The 13,921-nt window shown below is 34.4% G+C and overlaps 1 protein-coding gene across 11 annotated transcripts in view; it reads right to left on the reverse strand.

The window, feature by feature from the left end:
• Positions 1–13,921, reverse strand: part of EVI5 (ecotropic viral integration site 5) — a 227,345-nt gene that overhangs the window by 55,439 nt on the left and 157,985 nt on the right. For 9 of the 11 annotated variants that reach the window (XR_005019724.1, XM_036850955.1, XM_036850951.1 and 6 more), the window contains 2 exons: positions 13,667–13,813; positions 5,008–5,103 (listed from right to left, as the gene is read on the reverse strand). Coding sequence is in view for 10 of the 11 variants with exons in the window: in XM_036850955.1 (XP_036706850.1) it covers positions 5,008–5,103; positions 13,667–13,813 (243 nt within the window). In the remaining variant the exon portion in view is untranslated. Of the gene's footprint in view, positions 1–5,007; positions 5,104–11,985; positions 12,044–13,666; positions 13,814–13,921 lie in introns of those variants that run through there. The other 2 variants (XM_036851032.1, XM_036850975.1) reach the window with 2 other exon arrangements.

A 13,921-nucleotide genomic window follows, 5' to 3' on the forward strand; every position in this document is an offset into this window, starting at 1 on the left:
AACCTGTCAGACAAGACAGCTAATAAGTAGTTTGTCTTCAAAATCTATACTCTCAACCAACCAACAAAATCTCTAGCAATTATAAGAAAACAGAAAGATAAAAGTTGTGACCACAGAGTTATTTAGGATTCTAAAATCCTCTTGTTCCCAATAATAATTAAATTTATTGACTCTTTCTATTCTGATCAGGGTATGTCATATTTATTTTTGCAGGCTACTTATAGAAATTCCACTTAGCCTGAGCCATTCAATTAGCTTGTAAAGTATATGTACAGGTAGGAAGAAAAAAATTTCTCCTTTAAAAGATAACTGGCATCCTCTCACATGTAATTAAAGCCATTAACACCAATAAATGTACATAAATTTTCAGAGGTTTAAATTCTACTCAATGATATTGCAAAGAAGGGACCCAGACTCAATCATTCCTTCTGTATAATGATAAATGCACTTAGGCAGAGTCTGAATTCATTTTATCCTTCCTAGCCAGTAGTGACCTAATGATAAAAAAAATGCAAATTGATGCATGTGTGAATACAGTGATAATCTCTGAATTTAAAAAATTTGAATACTCAAATTACATACATTAAAAATCACTTACTGTAAAAACAACAGATAAGCAAATTATTATATTAATTTCTTCAAATACAAATATTTGAATGATGGTTATATACTAAGCATTATATACCAACACTGAGAAATACAGCAGCTGAATAAAACAGGCAAAAATTCCTCTCTTACGGAGCTTCCATTCTGGTGGGGGATGTGGACAACAACAACATGTATAATTTATGGCAAGAAATAATTGTTTTGAAGAAATATAAAGCAGCAGAAGAGTATAGTGATTAGGATATGAATATTATTTTAGATAGAAATTTGGCCAAAGGAGCTTTATGTAAGAAAACAATAGAGGTCTGAATGAAGTGAGATTATACAGTATTTAAAGTTCATAATGATAACTCTGAATTGTCAAAATATATTAAAATGATATACATGATATCATATTTTTAAATATTTCATGGCACCTTGGAGTTCAACCTCTTAATTCTATTATAGGGGTATGATCTGCTCTAAATAAGCATTACAGTAGATGGTGACTAAAATCCATTAAGAAGTGTCATTCTGTTTGAGAAAGAGGAAACCTCAGCAATAACTTTTACAAATAGTTCAGGAAAATGGCTAAAACCTGAAAGCTGCTACACTTTAAAAAAGGTTAAATTCACTCTGAGACACTAATATAAACCAGCTCCTCCAAAGATGGTGGAAAAGGCATTATTATAAAGAACATTAAGTGTATTACAAATGTAGTCATCTCAGATTAACATGGGGAGGGTGGTGATTGTGAACTTTAAACCAGACCTGAAAGTTTCAAGTTGACTGAAGGATCTTTGAAAATAAATTTAATAAACTTCAACCTCATAAGTATATCTACTACAGAATGCTACAGTGTGTATAAAAATGAGTATTTCCTCACCTAAATGAGACATTCACAAAAGTACAATTTTCATAACTACATTTAAAAAAGCAGGCTTTAATTTTATCAATAGCTAATTACATAATCATGTAATTTATTAAATGAAGGGTTTGAAAGAATTTGGTTTGTGGGAAAAAGTTTTATTCACAAGAGAGCAAGAGTAATTTGAAGAGTTGGTCTGAAGAGATCTGAAGTACAAAAATATTTGACTAAGTTGAGTTCTCCCCCTAGTGGAACTTGAAAATGATCTAAGATATTTCCATGAATAAAAATAACCTAAAATATATTACTCTTATAATTGAAAAGGAGTTTCAGGTTTTAACAAAAGATCTATATATGGATCTTAACCTACATATAATAAATAAATGAATGAATAAAGGTTGAATCATTAAGATGTTTACTGAAAACACATTTATCAAATGTCTTAACAGCAAACTAGCCAAGGAGAACTCAGTAAGCAGAAATACCTAACAAGCAGAGGACTAGGGGATACAGAAAAACACAGCAATTTTTTGAAGACATAACAGCATGTAGAATGATACAGAATTTTAAAAGAATATAAAAACTTTCTAAAGAGGTGTGTGTGCGTGTGTGTGTGTGTAGGAGGTGGGGAGAGAGGATGGGGTGGTAATGGTCAAAGAAGAGGCTAAAAGTGCAAGTTTGGACAATAATGAAAAGATAAGGTTTTTATGTTTTAGAAAGAAAATTCTGGTGGCTCTGTGGAAGAGCTCAGGCTGGAGAAAAAGAAGCTGGACAGGAAGTTGTGACGTTCAGGTGGGGACGAAGGCAGATGAATGAAGGGAGTGGCAGGGCGGAATAGAAAGGTCATGAAAGATTTCTTTTAAAGTTTCTGAAATGAGTAAAATTACCTTCGATTTAGTTTTAGATTTACTCACGACTTTTATCTTTTGAAGAAATTGAAGAGTCGGACATGGTACTTTAATCTGTATGAATTATTAAGAATTATCTGGAGGCAAATCTATATGAGTAGGTGAGCAGGTGAAATGCTGGTAGGAATGTTAACTAGCAGAAGCACTTTGTAAAAATAATTTGGTACTCTCAAGTAAAGCTGTAAGTTTGCATACGTAGCCTTGATAAATATGGCATAATGTTAAGAAAAGCGTAAGTGAAGTTCCTACTAAGCTGAATAATTCAATACGAGATGATACCACTGAACAAGACTTGAGATACAAAAGAATAAAAACATTTTGGCTGGAATAGGAACATATCTGATTTTAAACATGTTGAATTTGAAGTTCCTGTACAAGTTCCAGGAGGAGTTCTCTACTGTCCATTAAACATACTGGTCTACTGATCAAAAGACACAATAAATTAAAAACAACAACGACAAATGACAAGTTACAAAGTGGGAGTAGCCATCTGTAAAACGTAACACCAACTTAGAAAGAACTACGCGTACATAAGAAAAAGATAATCCTAAAGAAAAAACATACACAAAAGACTTTAATAGGCACTTTATAAAAGATGGAATCCAAACTGCCAACCTCATTAGTAATCCAGCAAATACAAATTAAAACCATGATGAAATACCATTGCATACCCACCAGACTGGCACAAATTAAAGCATCTGACACCACCAAGTGTTGGGGAGGATGTGGAACAACAGGACTTTCGTAGGCTGTGGTTGGCAGTTAAAGTGGTACAAACACTTTGGAAAATAAAACTGAAGATCTGCATGCTTTATGACCCAGCCATTCCACAACCTGGCATCATGCTACAGAAACGTGTGCACACGTAGTCAGTATAGTGTACAAGATTGCTTACGATCTCAGCATTGTGTATAACAGTCCCAATCCGGAAATTTACAAATGACCACTAATATCAGAGTGGATATGTACGCTGTGACATACTCATGAAATGGAACATGTTGCAACAATAAAATTCATGACTCATTGAAACAGTGCTGAACAAAGAAAGAAGAGACATAAATGAAAATATTCAGCATAACTCTATACGAAATTCAGAAATAGGGAAAACTAAACTGTGTGGATGAGAGATGCATACAAAGATGACACCACTAAAAGGAAAAGCAGAGGAGTCACTGCTATAAAATTCGGGGTAAGGGAAAAGGGTGTGATTGGGTAGACTTCTGGAATATAGGCAATATTCTGTATCTTGACCCAAGTAGTGGTTACATGGATACTGTTTTTATATATATTATAATGTAGCTTTGTTTTATGAACTTTTCTGTTTATTGTCTTCAAAATTTTTTTTAAAGGTGTAAGATTATTGATTAGGGGAAACATGCTAGGATGGAGATAGATTAGAATTCATTGTTGTACGCTGAGTAGTTTTTAAAAAGCGAAAAAACTTGGATGCTCAGAGGAATACAAACACTCAGAACTGAGAAAAAAAGACTGAAAACAAAGTTCAACAAGAAAGAAGAGAGTCAAAAGTGGGTGGTGCTAGGAAAATTCTGCAGCCCACAGAATGAGAGGAAATATCTGCAAAAATATCTGTTTATATCTGATATGGGATTGACATTGAGAATATATAAGAAACTTCCACAACTCAACAACAACCCATTTAAAAACTGGGCAAAGGACTTGAACTGCCATTTCTCTAAAGAAGACATAATGGCAAATAAGCACAATGAAAAGATGGTCAACATTATTAATCATTAGAGAAACGCAAATCAAAACCACAATGAGATACCACTTCATACCCATTAGAATGGGTATTAAAAAAAAAAAAACCAGAAAATTAACAAGTATTGGTGAGGATGTGGAGAAACTAGTCCCCTGTGCATTGCTGGTGGAAATGTAAAATGGTGCAGCTGCTGTGGAAAACAATATAACAATTCCTCAGAAAATTAAACATAGAATTACCACGATTTAGCAATTCCACTTCTGGGTATGAATGAAAACAGAAATGAAAACAAGGATTCAAACAGCTATTTGTACACTCACATTCATAGCAGCATTATTCACAATAGCCAAAAGGTAGAAGCAATCTAAGTGTTCATCAACGAATGAATGGGTAAACAAAAAGTAGTATGCACACACAACAGAATATTATGCAGCCTTAAAAAGGAAGGAAATTCTGACACATATTACAACATAAATGAACCTTGATGACGTTATGCTACGTGAAATAAGCCAGTCACAGAAAGACAAATATCCTATGATTTTATCAATACTTATATAAGATACTTAGAGTAGTCAAATTCAGAGACAGAAAGTACAATGGTGGTTTCCAGGGGTTGAGGAAAGAGGGGAATGGGGAGTTGTTTAATGGTTACAAAGTTTCAGTTTTGCAAGGTGAAGAGTTCTGGAAATTGGCTGCACAACAACGAGAATGTACTTAATGTCACAGGCTGTATACATTAAAATTGTAAATTTTACCGCAATACATGTATTTTTACCACAATAGAAAAAAATGGACTTGGAAATGAGTAAGTGTTGAAAATAGAAGCACAGTCATTAGGATGAAGACATAAGTCACTATTCAGGTGCAGAGGGAAGGGGAAATAACTGCATTATTTTTACATGTACTTTATTATTTTCATGTGTTACCTGGATTTCAAGCTCAGCAATGTGCTGCTGTAGTTCAGCCACAGCAGCTATGCTATCTGCTTCCCGGAGTCTCACAGCCATCACTTCTTCCTTGTTCTAGGGTGGTAAACAAAACAAACCAAAAATAAACCATATAATAAACCAAACCATTAATAAAACATAAACACTTGTAACATGCCTCAAATTTAGAAGGTGACAAATAAACCCATGATTAAATGAGAGAAAAAATGCCATTATATCCTGAACTTGGTATAAAATGAAGAATAAATGTATAGAATAGCATTCCATCTTTAAAACCACACATATATATATATATATTGCTCAAACTTTTAAATTAAAAGTTAACTTAATTAAAACTATTAAAATTACTGGTGACTGTGAAAGCTGTTAATCTTTTAACCAAGAACAATTATTGAGAACTTTCAAACACGTAACTAGGACAACAGATTAACAGGAATATAAACACTAAGAGTATGTCAGCTAGATAATATTTTTAAAATTACATTTTTTCTGAGAAAATGAATTTTAATGAGTATTTACATTATACTACAAAGGAGAGTAATAGAAATTAGATTATATCATAATTCTAATCTTCCTAGGAAAAGCATAATATCAATTCTACCACTTCAAAATTTCAAAAATGAAAAGCTCTAAAATTGTATTCTACAATATCCATGCTAAATAATACTGATCCAGAAGTAACAAAATATGAAGAAAGACAGAGGAAAATGGGGTATACAAAAATATTTTGCTCCTTCACTAACTTCAGTTGAAATTTAGCAATCATTTAGTATCAAAAATGTGCACCACGGTGACCATAGGAGAAATTTAGCACCTGATAGTAACATAATATCAAAAATTTAAAAAAATACTAAATTCAGTAAAAATATAATAATTAAACTTTTAAATTAAAAAAAAATATATTTTTTGCCGCAGAGCAACTAAGCTTGTGCACCACAACTACTGAGCCTGCACTCCAGAGCCCGCGCACCACAACTACTGAGCCCTCATGCCACAACTACTGAAGCCCGTGCGCCTAGAGCCCATGCTCCGCAACAAGAGAAGCCACCTCAATGAGAAGCCCGTGCACCGCAACAAAGAGTAGCCCCCGCTCGCCACAACTAGAGAAAGCCTGCATGCAGCAACAAAGACCCAATGCAGCCAAAAATAAATAAATTTAAAAAATATATATATATTCAGACAAGTGTACACAATTATATGTACATCAAAACACCATTTACAATGGTAAAAAGTTGTAAATGACCCTACTGTGTAACAATAAAGAAACAGTTCACTCAAAAAATATATATATATGTATATGTTTTAATCTTAGATATGATACTGGTACTTCACTTCAGGCAAATACTGCTTTAAATATTTTGCCAATTTGTATATGGCCAGAAAGTGTAGTCTCTGTACCCAGTGCTGTGCTGGAAAGTGCTTAACAAACAGCTCTCAAGCAAGTGTGTGTACGTGTGCGTGTGTACACATGTGTTTGTATGTACATTTATTATATATTTTAATATAGACTGAAATAGATGTATAATATACAACACACAGTTAATAAGATATATAATGCTATTATAAATTCTATGTAGTCAATATACTCTCAGAGAATGCTTTCATTAATTTTTGCCTAACTATTGTATCCATAGGTCATCTACCACTGAAAATGAGGAAAGAGTGAAGTATGGATATGAACATTGGTTAATTTTTGTTCAAGTTATCTGATAATAGAATTACTATCATTTTGATAACAGTAATCAAACACTGAAAGAGGATTTCCTCAATATTTTTGTTCTATTCATAATGTAAAGACTAAAGATACAACACATTTTTAAGCTTTAATCTGCATTAACAGTCTAGAGCAGGAGTCAAAAACTTTTCCTTAAAGGGCCAGATAGTAAATAATTTTAGACTTGTGGGTCGTACAGTCTATCACAACTACTCTATCTGCCACTGGAGTGTGAAAGTGGCCATATACAATATATAAATGAATGGGAAAGGTTGTATTCCAATAAGACTTTATTTACAAAAACAGGCAGCCAGACAGATTTGGGATATGGGCTATAGTTTGCCAACTTCTGGTCTAGATAATCCACAAAACAATAAATCAAGCCCTGATTTGTAGTTTGCCAATTTATGTGGTGTAAATACTCCCATCATGGCTCCTTTCAAGTCAACATAACATTAGTGAACATTAATGAATATAACATGAGTAGCACACATTGGTATTTCCACTAAACAGATACAATAGGTATAAATAATCTCAAAAGCACAGATAATAGTAAAATGTAAAAATAATTAGGAAATGATGACGTTTGAGTATTTACTACCATAATTTGTCTAATCATGTTGAATAATTTAATTTTTAATATGGCTGTTTAACAAATGTGCCACAAAATTCCTGAAAATTTATTGGGGTGGCCAAAAAGTTCGTTCAGGTTTTTCCATAACATCTTGTAACTATCGGTTCTTGCAAGCCTTTACCAGCCAGCTCCAGCACACCACTGTGTCTATGTTTAATAAAGTTCAGATCTCTTTCTGTCACCCTCTAACTTTAAACACTTTAATGGTACTCCACAGATCTTGAGATAACAGGTTCTTTTACTGGTGTCCAAGATTCTATACGATTTGGCTCCCTATTTATCACTCTAGCTTCATGTCTTACCAGTATTCCTCACCACACACTTCCCTCCAACTAGAATGAACTCCCTCAGTTCAAGCAAAAAACCTATTGTTCCTTTTCACTTTTGCTCTTCACATGTGCTATCCCCTTTGTCTAGTGAACTCTGTTGCCTCTCCTTGACTAATTCCTACATATCCTTAAGGTCTCAGCTTAATCATTCCTTAGTTAGCTTTGCTTGAACCATAACCTTAACACTAAACGCCCATTATAGTATTCTATATACCTCCTCAATCATAGCACTACTCATACTGCATTGTAATGGTGTGTTTGTCTATATCCTTTGCTAAGAGAAAGCCCCTTGAGGACAGTGATCTCTCTCCAACAGCCAGCACTACCTTGCAACCATGTGAGTGGGACACCTAAAAAACCTCATCCTTTAGCTTTAGCTAAACCTTTAGATGACTGTAGCCTCATGAGACTCTCAATCAGAACCACTTGATTAAGCTGCTCCTGAATTTCTGATCCACAGAAACCCTGGGATATTAGTAGTTACTGCTATTTTAAGCCACTAAGTTTTAGAGGTAATTTGTTAAATAGCAATAGATAACTAATACATTTATACTCTACTAATTTTAACATTGTATAAAAATATTATATCCATCAAGTAAAAAAACAAAAATTTGGGCATCAATTTTCTCCCAATCTTCCCCCTCTCCAATCCAATCACCAAGTCTCTACAAAAATGCTGAACTGATCTACTCTGCTTTAGTACCACTGCCAACACCTGAGCCCAGGCTAGCAACTCTGTCTTGTATTCAGTACTATCAACTGATGATCTCATATCAAATCCCTCTCCAACCCCGCCTCAAATCCATCTCCACACACAGTGGCACATATGTTCTTTTAAAAAATAATTACATTAATTGCTACAAGCATTATCCCCTAATAAATGCTAAAATTAGTTGCTGAGGGACTTCCCTGGTGGCACAGTGGTTAAGAATCCACCTGCCAATGCCGGGGACACAGGTTAGATCCCTGATCCGGGAAGATCCCACATGCCGTGGAGCAACTAAGCCCATGTGCCACAACTACTGAGCCCGTGTGCCACAACTACTGAAGCCCACATGCCTAGAGCCCGTGCTCCACAACAAGAGAAGCCACCACAATGAGAAGCCTGTGCACTGCAACGAAGAGTAGCCCCCGCTCGCCACAACTACAGAAAGCCCTCATGCAGCAACGAAGACCCAACACAGCCAAAAATAAATAAATAAATAAATAAATAAATAAATAAAATGAAATAGAATTAGTTGCTGAAACCTTAAGGATATTTGCATAAACTCAAAATAGTTCCTACAAATACTTATTAATTATTGTACTACTCTGGTGTTCTTAACCCATGCCCCCAAGTTCTTTGATACTCTCTCCTTCAGGAGTTGTGGCTCAATGCCCTTTCCCCCACTCAGACCATTGTCTAGGCTTAGTAACTTGCTTGTAAGGACAGAATATGAGGGGGAAAAAGCTTTGTAGTAGAGAAAGCTGGCAGATACCAACTCAATCAAATGACCAAAGTTAACAGCACTAGATGTAAGACATATCAAGACAGTATGTCCCTGATATGATGCACTGAGAAAGACACTTCACCTCTGTATACTTTCCTAAAATACATAACCTTGGTCAAAGCATGAGAAAACATACGACAATCCCAAACTGAGAGACTTCTACAAAATACCTCACAAGTATTCTTCAATAGTCAAAGTAATGAGAGATAAGAAAACACTGAGAAACTGTTGCAGATCAAAGAAGAATGAGACACTATGGGGAAATCTGAATAAAGTCTGTAATTTAGTAATAACATTATACCAATGTTCATTTCTTAGTACTGATAAATGCATCATGGTTATGTAATATGTTAAAATTAGGAGGGGCTGATTAAAGGGTATATGGGAACTCTGTACTATCTTTGCCACTTCACTGTAAACATAAAATTACTTCAAAATTAAAAGTAAAAAAACTGAAGCAAATATAGCAAATCAAAAAATATATCATGTTTCTTTCCTGCTTAAGACCTTTTAGTGGCCTCCCACAGCATTTAAGAGTAAAACTCAAACTTGTTACCATGGCCTATAAAAATCTACATAGTAAGAAGTGGAGTCCTAGCTTACCTCCCTGACTTTATCTCATTCAGCTCTGCATTATACATGAGACTCAGCAACCAAATTCTTTCCTGCTTTTGGGTCTTGAACTCTGACCCTTTTCATGCAAAGATCTTCCTCCCACTCTTCATATGGCTGGTTCTTTCTTATTCTTCAGGTCCCAGCTCTGCTACCATCTCCTGGCATTCAATCTTAATTACCACTTCCCCTAACCTCCCACTCTATAGTACATCATTACTAACGATCTTTCCAATTTTTTACTTATTGTCTCACTAAACATTATGTCCACTTTCTCCATTACAGTATCCCCAATGCCTACAACAAAAACCAACAAATAGAAGACACCCAAATATCTGACAAATATGTACTGATAGATGCCATCATTCTTTAAAGTCTCATAATCTCACCTCTTCCCACCCCTATTTGAAAATCACTGTCTTAGAACATATAAATTATATCTATTTAAAATGAAAAGATTTGGTTACACAATTTGTAAGTATCATGATGAAGAAACCGGTACTATCATGCCCTGCAGGTCAAAGTACAAAATGGTACAACCCTGAGCGGGGTAATTTGACAAAATCTATGAAAGTACAATTGACCAAACAATCAAATTTACAGCAACTTATCCTTCAGGAATGTGTAGATATACTTCTATACATCTGAAATTATGTATGTACAAAGTTATTCACTATACACTGCTGGTAGTAGCAAAACACTGGGAACAACCCATGTGCCCATCAATAAGGACCTAGTTAAGTATACTACAGTATATGCATGCAATGGAAAACAATGTACCTTAGAAACTAATGAGGAGATTCTTTAAGCACTGATAACTGAAAGCTCTACAAAACATACCAACAAAAAAAAGCAAAAAGTAAAATATATTACTGTCTGCTAACTTTCACATAAGAAAGTGAGAAGAAGTATACACTTTTAATTGTGTAAAAGTGTATACTTTTAAAAGTATACACTTCTAATAGTTAGTATCTGCCTAAAAGAAACTCTAAAAGAACTTACCAGAAAATAATAAAAGCAGTTACCTGGGAAAAAAATAAAAGGGTATGTGGTAGGGTCAGTAAAAGAACAAAAGGGGAATGCTTTCATTTATATTTAGTTTAAAAATATCAAAGCATTATGAAAAAATGTGTAAGTATTAAGCTACTAAAATTTATATGAGGGACTTCCCTGGTGGTCCAGTGGCTAAGACTCCATGCTCCCAATGCAGGGGGCCCAGGTTCGAACCCTGGTCAGGGAACTAGATCCCACATGCTGCAACCAAAGAGCCCGCATGCCGCAACGAAGATCCCGCGTGCGGCAGCGAAGACCCCGTGTGCCGCAACGAAGACCCGACGCAGCCAAATAAATAAATATTTAAAAAATAAATAAGCAAATAAAATGTATATGAAATATAAGCAAGAGGTTTAATTTCTTCTTTTTTTCTTCCTATCATTATTCCATATATGCACAATATTATAATCATAGTATAATACTTTGCTCAGCTTTCCTCACTTAACATTATTTATTACACAGTTTTATAAGTTTGTATATGAATAGAGAATATAAAATCTTTCTATAATCTTCAAATTCAGATTTATGTAGGAATCCTACAATCTTATTACTGAAATCCTGAGGGCCAGGTGTGTTACGGAATTTCAGATTTTTTAGACTTTCTAAGAGTAGTAAGGTGCATAAACCAAACATTAGTACTCTCCAGTGGGATCTGAGGCAGCATCCATAATGAAAGAGTATGCTCAATGCTTAACACAATGAAGCAGTGAAGTATAAATACCCACACCAAGTGGGATAAATAAAAATTATAAATGGCTGTAAATTAATTCAAATGTGGTTTTGCTTCCAAATGGATTTGTGTGAAATTTATGAAAAAGTTTAGGTTTCAGTGTTTTGCATTTTCGTATTGGGGGTCTTAGACTTGTACTGTTTCATCTTTAAGTGCGAACATTCAAATTCAGTTATAGAGGGAAAATAACACTAATATTAAAAACAGTATCCTGACATATTTTACATCAATGAAAATAACATGAGCTTTAATAATTACTTATCAGCAAATCATAAGCTATAATCATATAAAACTAAATGAAAATGAATCAGATTTATACAACTGAAGGACTAGCTCCCTTGAAAAAGTTAGGTTTGTTGCTGAATTGTTCCAACATGACAAAGTAAAATACGTACACTTAACCAGAATGTACTAGATGCTAGGGTGACAATTAACACTGATCATTCTTGAAATCTGCAAAAGGCATGAAAAAGATTGAATAAATCAATATACACCTTAAACATGGGGGAGGTCTCAGAGTCAGCATCTGTAACATACTTTACAAAGGTATTAATGAAAAGTTAAAATTAAATAAAATCTCATTATCGGTTCTGAAAATTCGGAATCTGAGCCCATTATTCAGATAAATTCAAAGAAAACAATTATTTTCATCAGCAAACTCCCCAAATATTTATTTCCAAAGAATACTTTATTTTGATTAAAAGGTGCTAAGGCATTTGAGAAGCAATATTAAATCCAGTAACAGTGTTAACAACATGTTTAAAGGAAAACTTATACCAATAATAAAAGACTAAATTTAATTCTTTAGTAAAAGTAAGTCAGCACAGACACTATAGCACCAAAAAACTCAAACAGATATTAGTATGATAAATCAAATTGATGTAACCTCATGTCACATCATTTTATTTTTAAATTAGTCTAGGGAATTCCCTGGCAGTCCAGTGGTTAGGACTTGGCGCTTTCACTGCTGTGGCCCAGGTTCAATCCCTAGTCCAGGAACTAAGATCCCACAAGCTGCACGATGAGGCCAAAAATAAAAGCCTAGTCACATCCTTCAAGAGGGACTACTCTTATGTCAGTACAAACTTCAGTACTGCCTACAGATTTCTGTCAGTGTAAATTGTAAGAGCCATGCATATTTATTAGGATGTAATTTCATCTCTGGATTTCAGTGACACTGATAAACCACTCAAGCTTCACTCTTGGTTTTTAATGACACCAGAACAAGTTGATGGAATTACAGCTTTATATGTGCCATTGAAAGTCTTATTTCTTATCATAGAATAATAAGGCTGGAATCTTTAAAGGGCATCGTTCCTACTATCTTACCATGGAAAGATGGATGTCTAGTTTATTTTTAAAATCCTATTACTTGCCCTCAGTAATCCATTCTAATGTTCACACCACAGTCTTCTCTTTAGTTATTTCACACACACACACACACACAGTCCCTCTCCTTCCACCCCATTTCCCAACCTCCCCTTCTCTCTCACCATTATTATATTGTAAATTCATTAAAGGAAAAAACGTACTTGCATTCAAAAACTTTTCCATGTTTTACGAATCTAAACACTTCACAAAAAATTTAAAAACTGATCAAAATAGCAATGTGAAATGTACAGTTTTCCCAACCCACTGGTACACGCACACCTCTTTTGCTCTCTACTCTAGCCAGAAAACATATATCAATATTGACAGCCCGCCAATAAGGTACCAATAAAAGCAGAGTTGCCCCAACCTTTCTAAATTACCTATCTTTTTGGTTGAGACATTAAAAGCTTCGGTTTTAAAGGACTATGGGTAAAAAGAGATACCAATCTTCAACCACTTGGTTAACTTAATTTCCTGCACTGGCATTTAACCAAGTGGTTGAAAATGAAGTTTCCTGCCTGAAATCCACCCAGAGCAAGATGAGCTAACCTGGCCTGAAAGCAACTGCCAAAGTAAGTTCAGGAAAAGTAGGAAATAAGACTAGCTCTTTTTTGGTTTTATGATAACGTACTCAATGATGAGACAAAAACAAAAAAAGTATTATTATATTGACAAAAACACAAACTTGCTAAATGATATATTTACCTTGCATTCAATCTCTGCTTGTTTGCGCTTTGCTTCACTTAATTGGGTAAGTAGTCCTTTGTTCTGTGCAGAAAGATACTGCACCTTCTCCTGTAGATTGATCACCTCTTGTTCTGCTCTTCGAAGATGATTACTATTGATCTGGTTCTAATAATTAAAAATATAAATACTCAGAGTATAGATAAAAGGCCTGAAAAAACTTATAAATTTCTACCTATGCATATTATGCCTCAACAATATTCTTAATATTATTAT

This window comes from Balaenoptera musculus, chromosome 1 (assembly GCF_009873245.2).
Source record: "Balaenoptera musculus isolate JJ_BM4_2016_0621 chromosome 1, mBalMus1.pri.v3, whole genome shotgun sequence".
Lineage (NCBI taxonomy): Eukaryota > Metazoa > Chordata > Mammalia > Artiodactyla > Balaenopteridae > Balaenoptera > Balaenoptera musculus.